At 44.1% G+C, this 18,757-nt stretch overlaps 1 protein-coding gene across 5 annotated transcripts in view; it reads right to left on the bottom strand.

Moving 5' to 3' along the window:
* Positions 1–3,038: 3,038 nt before the first annotated feature.
* The window catches only part of APBB1 (amyloid beta precursor protein binding family B member 1), a 1,513,529-nt gene continuing 1,497,810 nt past the window's right edge, over positions 3,039–18,757 (bottom strand). For all 5 annotated transcript variants that reach the window (XM_069640532.1, XM_069640534.1, XM_069640533.1 and 2 more), the window contains 2 exons: positions 9,051–9,227; positions 3,039–8,854 (listed from right to left, as the gene is read on the bottom strand). In XM_069640532.1, coding sequence (XP_069496633.1) covers positions 8,687–8,854; positions 9,051–9,227 — 345 coding nt within the window. In that variant the 3' untranslated portion in view covers positions 3,039–8,686. The remainder of the gene's footprint in view (positions 8,855–9,050; positions 9,228–18,757) is intronic.

Raw genomic sequence — 18,757 nt, 5'->3', positions numbered from 1 at the left:
GTTGAAGTTGCCCCACAGGACTTAGGACTTGGCCGTGATTTGATTGAGCGATTTTTAATTCTTGTGCTGTTTTTTGGCGGTCTTCAGAGCCATATCAACCGCTCTCCCTAAAAGGTTGGCTTCCTCCACTGGCTTGTTATAAGGTAGGCTTGGGTCTCTGGTTTAAAGCCTGAATTATGGAGCCAGGTGTGATGTTTCAGAAGGGTCGCCTGGGCAAGGATACGCCCCATATTTTCGGTAGAGCCCAAGGTATTTTGAAGAATATTCTGATTGACTTGCCGTCCTTCTGCAACCTCGGCCAAAAGGCGGGTGCAAGCGGGTTCTGGGACCTGTTAGAGGCCCTCTTCGACAAGACCCCACTGAACATCACTACAGCTAGCTAGGAGCATAGTATTATTGGCTATTCTGGTGGAGAAGGTGGGAGAATAGCCAATGACACACTTGCCAAGGGCGTACAGTTTCTTGCTGTTCTTGTCAGGGGTGGGGGGATTCCGATGAGGACAGTGGTACCACAGTCCTCTTCTGTATAGTAGTGACGATTAGGGAGTCTGGGATGGCATGGCCCCTGATATACAGCGAGTCCGAATGAGCCGGGCGGAACATTTTCTCCACACAGGGATTAACCGCACGTGCAAGTGATAATGTGAGCAATGCCGGGGGACAGACGCTTTTTTATTGAGTTCAACAAAGGGATGGCTTGGATATTTTCTACGAAGTCCGATTCAGGAATGGCTTGTTGTGTGGTCATTTGAAAATGGTCATGCAGCCTTCTTTAGGTTACTGAACATCATCTGGTTGTCAATAGGCAAGTCTCTGGTTTGAGGATGAGCGTCTAGAAAAATGTTTACTGGGTCAGAGTCATGAGGGCGAGTGGTAGGTCACGTGCCCTGGTCATCTACAGGGATCCAATCGGGGGGTCCTGATAAGCAGGATCTTAGTTGTCTTGGCCAGAGTCTTGAGCATAACACATTTCTTGATGGGGGTCACCACGTTCATTGAGAAACACCTCCACTTGGGGGTCCTGATGGGATTCAACTATAGATGCGAATTGAGCATCTGAGTGGAGCCTCTGCTTTAGGAGGGACAGGGGTCAATAGCCCCTTGCCCTTTCAAATTATCATCGAATTAGCCAGAGAAAATACTGAACTGAGCCATTCTATTCATACAAGCCTCAAACCTGTCCCTGGTTCATTCAGAGGAGTCTGAAGTAGCAGGAGGGGGAAGGGCAGTGCAAGAGGGACTGGGCCCTGGTGCAGGTGCTTCAGAAAGAGGAGTAGAAGCCGTAGAATAGTTCTCAGATGAAGGGGAAGCTTTCTTGGGGTCTGAAACGTGCAAAACTGCTTTGGAAAGCTTCTCCCAAAGCTTTGGGGGTGTTTTCGTTGAGTGGACCCGTCTGGGTGCATCTTTCGAAGCTACCACGTCTTTCGACAACACAGTGTTGGGGGCCATACATTTGGTGGGCGTGACCGCTACAGAAGAGGATTTACACTCATGCGTAGGCCGCAAGGGCGTGTGCGCACAGGGCGAAGAACCACAAGGCCCCGCTGAGGACTTTGACGCGCCTGCAGGCGCAGAAGCCTTCTTTGACGGCTCAGCTAAGGGAAGACTAGGGGTTGTGTGCTTTGGAGCAGTGGTGCGTGTGTGTGTTGCCGGGCTGTGGCTTTCCCATGGCACTGCTGGTGGCATGCTTGTTGGGGACGGACACGGGAGCTTGAGGGCTCATCATCGGTAAGATTGACAGCCTCCAAATTGGAGCCGCAGCTGCCGATGGACTCCCCGTCTGAGGCACCAGCGGAAGAGTGGCTCTCCGCCTGCATAGCGTAGGCTGCCCACCGTTTTGTACGCCCGTCTTTCAGGGTCTTGGGCCAAAAGAGCTTACAGGCTTTATAGTTACGCTCATCCTGATCATGAGGGAGACACTGATTGTATCAGCGATGCGTGTCTTTGCAGGGGAATTTGCCATTGCATAAAAGGTGTCCTCTCCATAGCAGAGGGAAACAGCAGCCAGACCAAAGGAAAGGAGACAGAAGGGGTGAAGAAAAGGCAACCACAAGACAGTATGAACAGGGCCCCACTCTCCCTACTGTAAAGGCCAGGCCGGAGGGCCAAGGCCACGTGGTAAACAGTCGCCGAACAGTCACTGGAGGGATCGTCGGCAGACAAGATCATGCATCCAACAGCCGTCTAATAGTCGTCAAAGGCAAGTAAACCACTGAAGAAATAGGAAATAGCAATATAAAACTCTTATGAGCTCCACATTATGTGCTACCGACTAGATAGGACGAAAAAAACAATCTGGTGGGACCTCAACGCGTGAAGTAATTTGGGTACATTACACGTCACGTTAGGAACTGTGTTACAGTCACGCCAGGAACTGTGTTACAGTCATGCCCATGTCGATGCCCCTTTTTGACCTTCGGAAAAAAGATGCAATACTCTGCGATTTCCACTCGATGTTGGACTATTTGCACAGCATGTGATCAACGCAGATTCACAACAATTAGAAATTTCTGGCTGGTCCCCAGTCTTTATGTATTGCCCCCAGTTCATTTGCAAATCATCAGTAACATCATCGGATTCATGGTCCATAGTGCAGATTCTACTCTTCAACCCCCCCCCCCCCCCAATGGGTTTCTATGTGTAGGTTTCTTGATGAAACATCATACCTTAGTACAATAACCTTGTACACGTACTCACAAGCACAATTATTAAAAAACAAATTAAAAGCTATTCACACACCACCTTGTCCAAAATGCTTAATTGGCAAACTATAGTATGAGAATCCGCAGTGTTTTGGACTTTCTGAACAAAACAAGAGCCAGTTATTAAAATACACTATTTAACTTCTGGATGTCATGTAAGAGTGCTTTAAAAAAAGCCACACTCCTTACACTTCAAGGCCCTGTCACCATGTATCCTCACAAAGGTCTAACCATGTAAGTTAAGAGATGCACAGTATAAAGTTAAAAACAAGAGGCGTGAATGCACAAATAACACTTAGCATGCACACACGTAAGCTGCAGAAACAACACTGCACAGTAATTTTAAGTCCTTTATTAAATGATTTTGTTCTGAATTAAGTACAACACATACATTTCTCTATTATAGCAGAGATGTGCAGTTCTAGTGTCATTGTTTCCTTCCAGTTTTGGCCATTTCCAGTTCAAGTCTACTTTTAAAGCTAGAAAATAAAAATATTAACTGACAGTACCTGCCTGCATAGTTACCCAACAATTAAAACACATGCACTTCCATGTTCCACAAACCTGCGGGATTGAGAGGAACCCACGGGGGCTCTCTAACAGCAGTGTGACAGTAGGAATGCACAGCTGAAAATCAGTGTTTTCAACATGAAGGCAGAGGGGGTGGGTTCTCTGCATCCAGTAAGCTCACAGACATGTAGCAGACTCAGAGCAATAATCACCACGACTTCCTGTAGAGAATAGATTGCTAAACACGAAGAGAGAGACTGTATAAGAGGCAAGCCCACACAGAGTGGGGACACAATTCCTACAAACGTCTGATCTGAAAACACTTTCAGAAAAACAACAGGCACAATAATCGTTACATCTTTTAAATTAAAATCATATTCTGTTAAAACCCAGGTTCAGTTTGGTTCCTCGTGAATCTGGTGACAGGAAGACAACAATTGAACAAAGAAAAAAAATCAGTCCAGTTAAACCTCAATAGATCCTCAACTGCAAAGGCAGCAACCACATACTCTGTCCACATACAGGGCATTTATGGGATGGTATCACCTGAGGCAAAGAGCCCTTTATGCACAGAAATCTGATCAGCTGGGTCTGTGACCAGTTGATTTGCTTTAGAGCCAGTTTTTGTTTATTGGGCCATGTTGACTTGGATCCATTGGCTGCACAGTCCATTATCAAGGAAGAAGATTTTGTTTTTTCAAAGCTTTGATGTCTAGGCATTAAGTACCTCCATATAGAGAAACAAGTGAACCAGATTAATTATAAAGTCCATTACATGCCGACCCTGGTGTCCTGGACACACGATTTAGAATCGACTGTCATTCTTAAATAATGGACCCATTAACAAATGAAGAATCTGGCTCACCCTCATGTTCAACTGTCTTTAAAGGCTAAATCACAGGTTTCTACCAAGAGGCGCATATTCTGAATGAATTGTGTTAATATTTAATGTACAAAATGTGCTTCACTGAATTTATTGCCAAAGACCGATGCATTAAGTCTTCATTTAATGGTTTGTTCTATGCTAGATTAACACCAGAGATTCAAGTAACAGGTTGTCCATTCATCAATTCTGATGCACCACCTCCTCCCATCCTGGGCACAACTGTTCTAAACAGGCAAACTATGGTTTCTGAAGCATTGGCGTGACTGGCAGGTACAGAGATTCAAAGGAGTAGATCTCCAGATGCGGCGGATTTGGCTGCACTGTAAGAAATCTTTTTCACTTAATGACCAACCTGTTAAAAGAGGCTCTAAAACTAAAGACGGAGCCATACTTTGTAGCCCTACATGGTAACATGGCATACCAGCTTAACATGCATTCTATTGGACACAGGAGAAATGGTGCATACATGTTTTCTTGATATACAAAATTGAGATTAAGTTCTTTATTTCCTTTTCTGGCAGGAAGTTGGTCTAGACAGGTCCTGAATCATGAATCAGTTATTAACCCTACATGGACTGGACAATTCGGTTAACTTCCCAAAATATGTTCCTATTTCACTATGCAGCATTAGGCTGTTTGGGGGTATGTTGTCCCATGGTAAACAGTAATTTAACAGTGCAGTGAAAAAGAGAAAACCTATTGGTAGAGAGCTATTTTTTAGGCACATTAATTAAAATAAATATAAAAGTTACAACACAAATGTTCAGTAGGTTGCTATAGTACCCAGCATTTTCAAGTGAATGGGGAGTGGGCTTTTTATTAGTGATTTATTTCTGCTCATTTGGAGGGTGGCACATTGGCCTGGGCTGCAGATTAAGCAGCAGATTAAGCAGAAGACTGTAAATCTGAGGACGCTGAGCGCTGGCTATACGCCAAGCCATTGACCAGCCATGAAGGGTTTTGCAAGTCCTGGGCAAGTAGTAGCAGCACATACCTTCTTTCTGGTCCCTTTGAGATTAAAGTACTTTATATGAAGACGAGGAGCAGGTAATAACTTGAGGTGCCCAGGAGAGAATTGGTTAACAATAAAATAAGGTTCAGTCAGGCCAGGCAGTCGGACCAAGGCAACAAACCTTTAACCAAAAGCACTCTGCGAATGCCCTCCTTTAATGTTCATTCTGGTCCAGGTTTTTTGCATCACCTACAGTAATAATTTCTTAAGTGGATTTAGGGGTTGGGGATTGTGTCAGATGATATGAATGTGAACAGTAGGACATGTTTTTATTGCCCAGGGGAAAAAGACAGGTTAACAGTGGGAATTAGAAAGCACTGACACTGATGGGTGTGATAGGTGATATACAGAGACATCCTTGTTCAAGCGCCACCTGTGAGCACAAAACAAACCACATTTCCTACTTTATACATAACAAAATTCTCAGAAAATCAACATTAAAACAGTCACAATAGTGCAATGTACATAATATGACAGTGTTAAAACGGTATAATTTACAGGGAACAACAGGTTAGGGAGTATCATCTAAAACTTGCAATCATGTCACGGGAAGAGATCTTGGAGACTGAGAAAGGCGACTTCTAAGAGACAAAGAAATGCGGCAGTCCAAGCTATAAACCAAAATGTAGTGTTAGAAACGGACATGCTCATAAGAGGCAGGAAGAATGTCACATGAACAGGTCCCTCCCTTTCCTCAATGCATGACTTTTGTTAGTGTCGCCATGTAGAGTTTAGGGGGCACAGCACACGAAACAGGCTCCATGTTATATGCCCTTATAATTTTTCTTTTATAAATGGACTTAATACCAGCGTGTGGTTTCTAAGCACAGGATCAGGGTTTGAACCCTTCTGCGTTGTCTTGCTTTCAAGACAAACGTGTTCTCCCTTTGTGTTAAGTGCGAGTGCTCCAGATGTAGTGCACAGCAATATCAAAGTTAACTTAAGCAGATCAATATGACGGGCATTCATCAAGTCATGCTCTGAATCACTTCCCACCCATTGTACAATATCCTAGTGATAGAGGCAGGGTAACTGGCAGAACGAAAGGTTGCAAGTCCACCAACACTTGCCACAGCCTTTTACAATTCATCGAAAAAAGAGAAGACACAATGAGTTAACGTTAAACCATCACAACATAATATGCTCCCCAAAAGCAATATGACTGAACAAAATGAAGCAAAGAAGTGCAGACCTATCATTGCTGATCAGGGGGTTACAAACAAAACTGCAGGACCCCCCAACCAGTAGTCAAACACTTCAAAGACTATGCCTCAATGTCTCACAGCATACACGCTTTCTGAATGTTGTTTTTCGGGTAAAAAGCATCACACGTTTGCAATGAGCTTTTAGTGTTACCAAATGGGAGTGATCAGATACAAAATTCATGATGGAACAAGGAACTGAACATATTCAATTACCCATTCTTTGATTAGTGTACTCTCTAACAATGGTCAATGCGAGTTGAAAGTGGCTGCATGTTTAGATAGGTGAGCAGATTCGAGCCACCACTAGGAACAAGCATTACATTGGTTCATGATACCTGCGCCCCAGCACCAACCTCTGTACCCTTAAGATTTGACAGTGAGGTCCTTGAATTAGGATTGAAGGAACAATAATACATTTTCCTTACCAAACCATGCACCCGGGCACCACTGCTATGGTTCCACATGGGCTCAACAAAGGCAGGAGACTGATAATGCACCTGGATCAGCACATTACTGTACTAGGCCTCTAGTGTTCAGGCATATGACATGTACAAACCAGAATTAGGGTAGCACAGTAAGCTGGTTTATATATTTCCATGTAACCACTTTACTGCCTTTAGTGTTAAGGGCAAGACTGTAGAGGGAGAGCACAGGGATGAGTCAATGAGAACCACACCTTTCAAATAGGGCTCCCTTTAGTGTTCACATTTAGTGTTTATCAAATGAAAATCCTCTGTATATACTACATCCATAGAGATGTAGGACATAACAGGTAGTAAAAACAAAAATTCATGCCAAGGCATAGTGCTGAAATTACGTTGTCAAAAAGCCCTATTTTCAATTAAAAAAAAAAAAAATCAATGGATTGTAGTAAGAACGTAGGGTTATCTTAAGACGACAGTACTGCACATACAACAGCTCTGTACACCCACTTCTTTACAGTGGTGAAAACTGTATGAATACTGGATGCTCACTCACTTATAAGGTTGCTAAACCTATGCATTAATATACATAAATCTGCCGAAGAGTCTGCAGTATTCCAGTTTCTTTCTCCTATAATACCCATGTCCTTTATCTCCATTTCTGTTGACAATTTATTAGCAGCTGTCAAATTAATTGTAGCTTTTGTGGGAGCAGAGATTCTCTGCCAATGATAGACAACCAATCCACGCCACTCAAAATATGTGGAGAACCATTATTTTCGGATAGCTATAGTTCAGTCCAGGCTCAGATAAGTCGTTAAAACTAGTTAATATAGGACACAAGGCTCAAAAATGCACAAATGCAAACCTGGTATTCAAGCATGAGGAAGGATTCACACTTACACTGAATCGTGATTAATATAAACAGTTGGTACTTGAGCATTGTGAGTTAATTTTTCATGCGCAGGACTGTAGAACGTTCACGAAAATAAATAATTCACACGGGATGGCTTGAGAAAATTAAACATGAGTATCACACAAGGCTGACATGAGGCTTCTGCTTATTATCATGGGAGGTGGACTTGAGTGGCCCTCATCTATCAGTTAGGCTTTATATCTGGTGGGTATAAGTGACAATGGAAAGGAGACAGGGTGGAGACTTTAAAACTTTCACTGAAAAATACCAAACCAGCTCAGTATTGTGAATGGCAATATCAAAGCACCTTTTGTCCCAGAGTCAAACATTTGCATTGTCATATTTAACTTAAACCCCTAAAACTGTTCATTTTTTGTGGAGGAACACACACAAAAAGAGAATCCTTATAAAATGCCACAGACATTTAGGAATTTAACTGGATTTTCTTTTGAGGGGGGTAGTTTTATCAAAGTGACACTGGGTAAAGGAGTGTGTCTAAGCAAGGAGCAGACTTTAAGTGACTTCAGGGAAAGCGGCAGAAGGGAGGTTGTTGCACAGTAGGCAGCGGAGGGAGTTTTTAGGTGCGTCCCCAGAGTAGTGGTTGGACGTCAGCTGGATCTCATTTTTACCAGGTCTACGATGCAACAGTTATTGTTCTGATTTCTAATACGTTCAGACAGGTGGAATCAAAGGGACCAATGCCTCCATCACAATCCAGGATAAACCAAAAGAGCCAATGTAACAGAGACGACTGATAGGATCTTAAGCAGCACACACCTCCGATGATGACAAAGGCGCTGGAGGAGAATTCTGGCTGCTTTTTTTTTTTTAAATAAAAGGAGTAGTCTTTTTGAAATGGGTGGAAGGAAGAGGAGGGTTTAGGTGTAGAGAAGAGGGATGGAGTGGTACAGATCTTTTGCAAGCTTCCACTTGGCTCTGAAGCAGAGGTGAACAGTCAATGGTGGACGAGATGCATCCGTGTGACACTCATATCATTCTCTCCGTATTTGCAACATAGGGAGCAAGGGCTAGTTCATGGTGTTTGTGCTCCAAGGCGTTTTGGTTTAAAGGTACCAAAGAGGGACTGGACTCCCTTTCGGACGCTGGACCCAACCCTTCTAGCGACAGAATCTGCTGGAGGTGTTGGGAGGCAAGATATTGATCCCTGGGAACGTCCATCCAAACACTTCTGGTACCGTAGCTGGATGGAAGAGAAAATGTCACATGTAAGAAGCAGAAAGAAAGCAAACATGAATCCACCACCCCATTTCCTCCATATGCATTCAATACTATATATTATCACCTTTATTGCCCCTCTCCTATTGACCCACTTTTTATTTTTAGACCAGTCTGCAACTCCGTGCCAGCACAAAATAGATGCAATAAAGCACACTTACCATGCATGCAGCCTGGACAGCTTCAGAGAGGTTGGCAGCATTAGGCTCACACCAGAACATGTGGCAGCAGAAGTTCCCAGGACCATTGGCCATGATGAAAGCAAAGGTGTGCACATCCTGACCAACACCCATAAAAGAGAGGAACCGTACACGGCACTCCGAAAGAACGTCTTCCGTCTAAGGAACATTAGGGAGAGGAGGAAGAACAAGAGTGAAAGAGCATGTAAAGTAGGAGATCATGGTGGGAAATTGACAAAACAATTATAGGGCACAGAGGATGAACAGGACATTAAGCAAAATAGACATTCCCGATAGGCATTTGGAAACAAATCAGGAAGGACAAGGGAAAAGAATGAAAGATGAATACAAAAAGAAAGACAAGGAGGTTAGAGTGACAAAGAGCATGTGTCAAAAGTGGCCGAAATTGGAGAGTGGGACAAAGAAAATGAGCAGTTGGAAGAAAAAAACAGATGAGATTAAGGTGGAGAGATGAAGTAGTGATGTAAACATTGTGGAGGTGATAAGGCATTCTAACAATAGGGAGGAGAAAAGACGCAATGGAAACGGAAGTCATTGGAATGCAACATAGGAAAGTGTAAGGGGGAAAAAAAATCAAGAAAGGAAAACCGAAAATTATAAGAGTCTTAAACACCCAACAAGATACTTTATTCTTAATGAAACGTTAAACAGTTTCCATGTTTCATGCCTTTTGCGGGTGTTTGCATCCAGAACTCGCATCCCCTTATTCCTTTGACTGATTAATACTTAGAACATTGGATGGGTGTAAAACTAAGCTGCACAGCGGTTACCCTGAAGCAAATGCGACTTAGTGCAGTGTAAGTAGATAATAAGTATTATCACAGAGTTCCAATCTTATAACTTCTTCTGTGATTACTTAGAACAAACAGCAAACTGTCCTCAAGTGAATAGCAATGGGTACTTTTTAAGTTCAACATCACTCTGTACCAAAAAGGTAAAGGCAGAAGAGGACTTTACTCTTTCCCCAAGGACTGAGGCAATGCAACGAGCTATTTAAAATCAAATATTGTTCTTGCTGTCATGGAGCACACTAGTAATATTCTATGAGCAGTCAATGCATATTATGTGAAAGAGAGGTGCGCATTATTTCCTCTTTTTGTCGAAAATCTAGTCCGGCACAAGTAAAATGCACAACTAGTGGCTGGTCCGCAGTATTACAAGTTGTTTAGTTCCAAAATAAAAGTAGGCGTTGACAGGGGCATATGTCACTCCAGCCCTCTCCTAGGCGTGTTTAATTCCTCCAGTACCTACACCCTCAGGGTATATACTTTCTGCCAATGTGCTGGATTGAAAGGCCGTATTGGTGCTAGATGTTTTGTACTATGCCTGCACATGGAGATTGGTTGGGGTCATGCGATTAAACAAATCCAAGCACCACTAAGATCATTACTGGGTAAGTAACATTGGTCTTCTGGGGCTTTGGAATCTTTTTAGACTTTCTTGCATAGTATATAGACTAGCGAGCACTGCGTGTATGACAGTGGGAAAACTGATGCTATAGCAGCAAAAATACAAATCACTGCTTGACCCACCTGCAAACCTGCTCTAGTATTTCTGTATTGAATAGCATGCCTTGCAGATAATTGTCTACAGGAATTTTGAACAATTAAACCTGCATACCTCCCGTTTTCCTGGTGGAGCGAGCCCATGGGACTTGTTTTCTGTGCAAGTTTGTAACACTCCTGAATACAACATGTGATCTATCTCGCAATGCTGGATTTCGTTACTTGGCTGTTTTCTTGAGTTATGCAAAAACAAAGAACGTACAACTCATTCGTATTAGTGTTGGCTTATCCATATAGAACATCACTGCTCTACACACATCTAATGTCTGTGTTGGAGAAGATATTTTTGATGGGGGTTCCTATGATGTGCACTGACATCATAGGAACCCCCAAAATGTTATAGTTTAATTCCTGTCCTGACCTTTGGAAGCAAGTAAAGCCTTTTAGCTTTTCTTCCCTTGGTTACTTCATCTGTTTGGGGGCACTGCTAAGCCCCAAGGCTACCAATTCAGGGGATCATTGTGCCTCCTTGTCAGATTTCTTGTTTTTAAGCAAAACATATCACCTTTCAGTGAAGTGCTACACAGGTAGGTTGTATCCCTTTTCTTCCTAGTAAAATTCCTGTTACTTTCATGATATGTCCAAGACTGGCTGGTGGCAGCAGATATTTTTGTACTGTGTTTTTCTTTTTTCTTACGCTTCTTCTGGCCCTCTCAAGGGAAGCTCTTTCCTGGGCAAAGTCCCCACTTGCTCAGGCAAAGCGGTGGCGTGAGCATCTTGCCGGATCTGGCATTTGGGACCATCTGGTCCCAATCCACACCCTGGCAGGGGGACATCTATTTCTGGGCAGATGTGGATCAAGAGACAGTCTATGAATTGGACAGCCCTTGCCAGTCTGAATGGTGTAAATCCTTTCCATTGGTGGGCTGTCGTTCAGAGCCAAGATCCCTACGAAGAGATGAAGACCCAACCAAGACTGTTGAAGACATCCAGCTTTGCCTACAGCAAAGTCGCAGTGAAGCCTGCCTTTCTGAATCTATCCCCTTAAGACCCTTGGTCTGGTGACCTCAACCAGTCGGGACCCATGCACGCTGATCCAGCACTCTGGAGCCTTGGAAGTTACCCAGAATCAACCTGTGTGCTGAACAGCTCAGTCCAGGGCATCTTCTGTGCATTGGTCCCCGTTCTGAGTTTAAGCTTGGAGGTTCGCAGGTCGCCAGCTTGTGGCCTAACAGCAGTCCTTCTGCATCTCTTCATTTTGAAAAGAGGCCTTTTCGGAACAGTTCCTTTGTCATGTGAGTCACCTGCTGCTGCCTCAACAGCAGTTGCTTGCTGCTGCCCGCAGGGGGGGTCTACAGTCTTTGTGGGACTGGTGGTGGTCTGCATCTTGTGGTGCCTGGGTCATCCAAATGTATCAGGAACCTTCTCATCGGAGCTCAAAACCACCACCTAGTCAGACCCAACGGCAAACTCAGAAATGACCAGTGACTGCAGCCCCTGCAAGAGAACCAACAACCAAAGTAAATGCGCCCAGAGAATCTAGGAACCTTAGGGTGTGGTTTCTAGAGGAATCCCAGCAAGTGATACTCTGCTACAACTGCATAGCTCCTTTCACCTGTTTTTCCCCCAGAGGCTACTGCTGAGGTTGCGGAATCCGTTAGCGACTCATTGGTCTGGTTGAGGAAAACCCAGGGGTCGTGGGTACTGAGGTCACTTTCAGACATGGGTTTTAGTTTCGGTTTCCCACAGGACTTAGGAATTTGTTCAACACCTTCCAGCTGGATACCCAAGCTAAGAAAAGGAGAAGACTTCTGCAGTGCAGGTAACCTCATGAAACCTTTAGGATGCCAAGTAGATGGACTGCAACAGGAGTCACCACAGTCAGGCGGTGACCAGCAATCTTCCAGGGATGAACAAAGGAGCAGGTCCTGCGCAGCTTCCGTTGATGCAAGAAGGCAGAAAATGCAATGGTGGGTTCTGCTGGTCTGAATGCATTTGAACACGGTCAAAATGCAGGAGAAAAGCTTCTTGGCTTCTTCAGTTGCTGCAAGTCTCAATGCAGGTGCTCAGGGACAAATGGAACACTTTGAAAATGACTGCTCTGCCAGCAGAGTCCAACAAATTCTTGTTAAAATATTCAAGTCCAGAGATGAATCAACGAACAAGTGGGACACCCCAATCTTTTATAGGCAAAAGTCTATAGGTGATTAGATAAAGGCAAACTGCTTTAAGATGTCCAATCCCGGTCCTTCAGACAAGTGTCCTTTTGCCTTTTGATATCAAACCCAAAGTGTATAAGAAAGTGGAAGGGACAGAAAGGAGAGGCACAAAGGCAACAAGATGGTGGAACCCTCCTCCACTTATGCTAAGCGCCCTTTGTTTACACTAAACCCATCCCCTTATCAGACCTATATCATCAAAGCCCTTTTGGTATGCAGCACCAGGGTGTGAGGCTAGTTCCTTAGTTTTGGGGCGTGCCCTTTGATGGTTTCTCAAGATAACCCCTACTGAGGCTGGCTGACCAGTATACACAACCCTTCCACAGCAGAGATGGGCTCACAGTGCTGACACAGGTATGAAATAAATGTGGCTCTTAATTATGTAAACACTTCACTACCTACACTTCACTACCTTAGCACACGGATATGACTTATATTTTCAGTTTACCCTGCCACCAAGTGAGGGTTGGACCATAGTTATAAGTAATTTAGAACAGAGGTGTAAACTTAAATGCAACCTCAGCACTGCAGTGATTGGACTGTCACCCAGATGTCTAGAAGGGTACCTGTGACCTCTGAGTCTACTTTCTGCCACTGGAGTGCAGAAGCTGCAGACCAGGAGACTGATGCTGCAAGGCCCAGGTGTATGTTCGGCTTTTGGCATGGAGTGTATGAAAGGGCTATGAGGAATTGCCACCCGGAACGTGTGTAGAAGCCCTGGCTGTTTTGATTTTGATTAACTAATAAAATGATGCAGGGAATTCAATCTCAAAGGCTGGCCTGCGAACAAGGCTCCCCTTTCATATCTGGATGGTGAACATTTTATTCTTATGGGAGTTTCTAAAAACACACTTTGGGTCTTTCGATTGGTTTTAAGTTTTGATGCTAGATTAGTTTCCCAAAAACGGAAATTCGATCATATCGCGCCAGTGCTATCTGACTTACATTAGCTTCCTTTGGAATCATGCATTCTACTCAAACTGGTCTGTATTAGTTACAAGGCTGTGGTTCTGCACCAACCCCTCCAGTTTGGCCTGAGGATATACAGGCATCTAGAACTAGCCAAATTATCTGAACATATCAAAAGTAAAAAAATCCGAAATTTCGCAATTATGGCATTCGGTGCTGTGAGAAACCAAAGGGTATCTCACCCGCTAGTCCTCACTTTTGGATCCAGTTCCTGGGGGTGGACCAGTGTGGGCGGATCACCTGGGTGAGTAATCTTCAGGGAGTGGGGGTGAGCTAGCCGATGGTGAGATGCTGTATTCCCTCCTTTTTTGTTCATCTACCCCATCCTTTTAGGATTTTCTGAAGTCCCCCAGACCCCCTTTTTACACAAACACCTGGCAGAGGATGAGGGTGACAGAGTAGCCAGACTAACTCTCACACATCGTACTGGACATGTCCTGTTAATCGGGTCAGGCACTTTACCCTAAGTTCATACATATGATACCAATTAGCTCTCCTCATATGAATAAAAGCAAACACCTAAACACACTCCGAGCACGGCGGAACACGAGAACAAGCAGAACTTCAGGGACAAAGGCACACCTATTGAAGTAGAGCAACAGACAAAGTGACGTGAGCAGCAAGCCGAAAGTGGTCCAAGCTTGATTGGGGGAGACCCGAAGTATATTAAGCTTGGGGAAGGGAGCCCCCTTTCAATTTTGTGTGAACTGTAACGCGAGAGGTCTGAGCCCGGCATTGTCAGGGACATCAGGAGTCGTACAGGAAGAGTTAGGCTAGGAACTAGGATACATAGAGTCTGCAGAGCGCATAGGAGGTTGGAGGGTGGTGGATTTATGTTTAATACAAAATGGTTATCCTTTTTCCTTAAGGCCATTTCGCAGAGATAGGAGTTGAAGACTCAAGATGGTGGATTGGGCTTGAACCCAAGCCAAGATGGTCGATTCCCTCAGCAGTGATCCATTTTAGAACGTAGAGGACAGATTGCCCTGGCAGGCCATTCTAAACTGCCTTTCATCATTTTCTTTAGTTCAGTTAGTCGTGTTGTAGTTGAGCTCCTTTAGGCCTTTCCAAAAAGTTCAGAAGAAGTTTGAAGAAGTTATAAGAAAGAAGTTGCCGGCAGTCTTCCGATATCTTTTGGGAGCGCAGCGAGTTGGCTAGCTTGTAGCATTTAATTTTTAACTAATTTTGCTCTGAACTGTGACAGCAGAAGGGAACGCTGCGCTAGTGGAAATCTGCTTGTGGGCGAGAAAGAAATTGTTTTCATGTCATGTCAAAGGCTGAAAACAGGGACTGTAGTGAGGGAAACGCTGCGCATGAAGAAAGCAGCATAATTCACTGTTCGTGAAGACCCATGTTCTGTTTTTACTGCTTGGAAACTGTTAAAGCTAGTGTGGACAGCAGCCTTTACACGACTCTCGCTTATGCTGCGCATGAAGAAATCTACATTTAACATCGTTTTGGTAGCTGAATGCATTTTGAACTGTTTGCTTAACCGCAGCATGGAAGTCAGCTGCTACGCGGCTCTCGCGAACAGTCTTTCTGAGATAGATTGCCATGAGCTTTTCACATTGGAGTGGAGAGTTAAAACATTTACCGCGGTCACTCATTGAAATTTATAAGTGACTGGAGTGCTACGGTAGTTCTCTGTACTTCCCTTTCCTCTTCACTAGAGCAAACTTCAACTTCAGCAACAGCAAAATTAAGTATAAAGGTAAAAGTGAACGCAATACCTGCTTATCCTGCAAATGCAAGATTCCTTCTGTGACTTTGCTACGTTTTCAAAGACAATTCCTTTATTTAGATTGAAAACAGGAAAGGCTTCCGGATGATGCTGAATATGGCAACGAAGTGCCGGCGGCCATTTTATTATGAATTCTGGGTAGTGTAGTTTTTTTGATTCACATCTTAGGTAAGTGGTCTGAGCCTGATTGAGAGAGACCTGAAGTATATTGAGCTTGGGGAAGGGAGTCCCCTTGTAACTTTGTGTGAACTGTATCGTGAGAGGACTGAGCCCGGCAGAGGGACCTTTGTGAACGATTTGGTTGAAACATTATTTTGAATGTCAGACAAAGGAACTTTAAACGTGGAAGGCCAGGTGGGCCTCGATCCACGGTTTTGAACTGTGTACTGTGTTGGAAGACGAGCTAGAGTGTGTCATCCTGCCTACAAGGATCATCTTACCCCGTGAGGCCCAACGTGGAGATGAGAGTTGGTTCAGCCACATTATCATTTGAACACTGACTTTTCCTTGTGCATACATATTCTCCTTTCTACACTTTTTGTACAAGCATTAGGTTTTTGTTAGCATAGGCCATTTTGATTTGACAGACTCCACTCGAACTGTTTTGTTTATCTTTTGATGGTCAAGACTACTCCCATCTTAGTTATAGGGCATAACAGGAGTGTTAGGGAGAATTCTCAGAAATGTGCTAATTCCTCTCTACCTTAGAGACCCTCAGCAACTTTGCTTGATTTTGAGGACTCGGAATGTTTAACGTAGAGAGAGAGCGAGGCCCTTTTTCCCCACTCTCTCATGTATTTTACTGTGATTTTGAACTCGGCATTTCTTTTGGTTGTGGAGTCTGACAAACTCCATTGGCATCTTTTACATTGTGTCACACAGCACCTCCAGTGCAGTGGCACAGGGAAGTTTTTCAGATTTCCCAAAGGTTTAAATACCTTCTCTTGGATAAACTACTGTTTCCAAGAGCAGTAAAGTGAAATTGACTTTACTTACATTTGTAACTTTCTAGACCCAGCACACACTATCTTACAATAGGGTGTTGGAGGGGTTACTTAGTATCCCCTTTCTCTAGCTTCTCATGTAACACTTTTATGTCACCCTTTCCTCAATGAATGGCTGGTGGCAGTGGTTTACTTTTAACTACCGTGGTGTGCATTTACCACAGGCTGCATTCGCAGCTGCAGTAAAGCACCCAAGGGTCAAAATGGCCTCGTCCTTTTTCGCCATTTCTTTGTGGAAAGGTCCTTCTTGAGATTTACTCTGCGCGACAAACCAGGTTTTGTCCCTGTGTTCATTTTTCCTTTGGCGGGATTCACGAGTGAAGCCTGCCTCTGGCTCCTTGGTGTCTGGCGGGGTCAGGAAGCGAGGGAGGTGCCCGAAACGTCCTGTGCTTAGTCTCCTAGGAGACCAGAATGCCCTCTTAGGCGATTGGCTGGCTGGCTGTCCGGCAAGCACAGCCACCTTGCTGGGTGACTGACAGTTGGGCTGGAATGAATGGGAGAAACCTGCATAAAAAGGCAAAGATTTTTGGCTTAGAAGGCAGGTTCGACCACTGGACGAAGGAATCCGAAGAAGAACTTGGAGGAGACGCCTGCACCAACTCCTGGACCGTTAAGTTTGCCCGGTGAAGCCCTGCTGCTGTGCTGAAGGTCCAAATTCGTCTCGACTTGAGAAGCCCGGCAAGGACGACTTCTCCCCTTGAGTTGGTGGGACCAATCAACTCCAAAGTAAGCCACCTGGACATCCTCTTGAAGCTGGTTGAATTTTCACTGCAGTTGCTGCTGGAACCTAATAGCTATGGAGAAGAACACCAGATTGTATGCGTTGCTTTTAAGCTGGCCAAGAGCTCCAGGAAGATCCTCCGGACTCCCAGGAAGTAGGACTGACCAAGCCTGAGCCACCTCAACAGGGTGCTGTACCCTAGATGCAAGGAAGGCCCACCTCAACAGCCAGGAACCGCGGTATTGCTATTTGCGGTAGATGCGAGGCGCTGAAACACCGAAGTGCCTCTTGTTTGAAGATTGACGGTTGCGGTCAGTGACCGTCCCATTGCAGTGCAGGAGTCCCCAGAGGTCCTCCCTCTTGTTCCCACGACTGAGGCCCAGGAACATCAAGATCTGCAGAGCTGCACAGGAACAGAAGCCATCTGCTGCACTTTTCTTTTACCTAAAGATACTGTAAAGTCTGAGAGAACTTACCTCTGGTTGTGCAACCTCACTTGTCCTCGTTGGAGACTTGTCTTGGTTGCATCCGTAGAGTTGCTAGCAGCTTCTTTACCTCACAAGCCTAATCAGCTTGTGGCCCTACTTTGATTTCTTCTATTCTACCAAGACTTTTTAAACATTGTAAAATACTTCCTACTTACTTGCAAGAAGTACTTCAGCTCACCTTGACTTTTGCCAACTTAACATTGGCTGGCCTGGCTCCCTGAATGACTCTTCTCTCTTCTGCTTATGTGTTTTGTCTTCCTTCCAGGAAAGGGTTAACTGACTTTGCATTGGGGGGTTATTTCGAAAGTACTTACCTGCTTAAGAATAATTGTGTGAATACTTGTTTTATTCTTAACTCTATTCTCTTTAAGACTCCTCTCAAGAATATTCTAAATGCAGCACTGATGCATTAATGTCAACAGCACCCTAACTATTGAAGTCACCTGAGGGTGTAGGAAGTGTCTGTATGCCATACCAAATGGGTATTTGCTGATTTTAGAAACTAAGAGTGTGTATCTGGAAGTATATGTGTGTGTTGTTTTACATTGCTGCCTAATGGAGAAGGCTTACTCTGACTGTCAAATAAATTAATAATTGTTTAATGAAGAAACCTTGTGTGTAAGAGTTTACTTGAATACTTGTCACTGTGAATCTCCAACTCCCCTACAGCTCACATTGACCCCTTTTGAGAGGAGCCTGGCTACTCAACCATACTACCAACCTGTCTAGTGCAGACTTGTACCAAAGGTTGGGTTCCTATTTTGGTCTTTTGAAGAATCCTTCAGAAAATTGCCATGGGTTGATGTCCCTTTTTTAAAAAAAATTAGTTTTTCATATTCTTTTCGATTCCGATCCAAAATGTGATGGCCGTTAGGATTAGAGGTTTGTCGTTGCCTTTTAGTAGTTGGTTCCAGCGTTCTTTTGTGGTCATCTGTTTTTTTGATATTCTGAAGAATTCTTTGAATAGATTTCTTTTTTCTTGAAGTCCTGGGCAAATCATAATGATATGGAACAATGTCTC

Source organism: Ambystoma mexicanum, chromosome 7q (assembly GCF_040938575.1).
Source record: "Ambystoma mexicanum isolate Mex_15411 chromosome 7q, UKY_AmexF1_1, whole genome shotgun sequence".
Taxonomy (NCBI): Eukaryota; Metazoa; Chordata; class Amphibia; order Caudata; family Ambystomatidae; genus Ambystoma; species Ambystoma mexicanum.
This window is presented reverse-complemented; position numbering and strand designations above follow the sequence as displayed.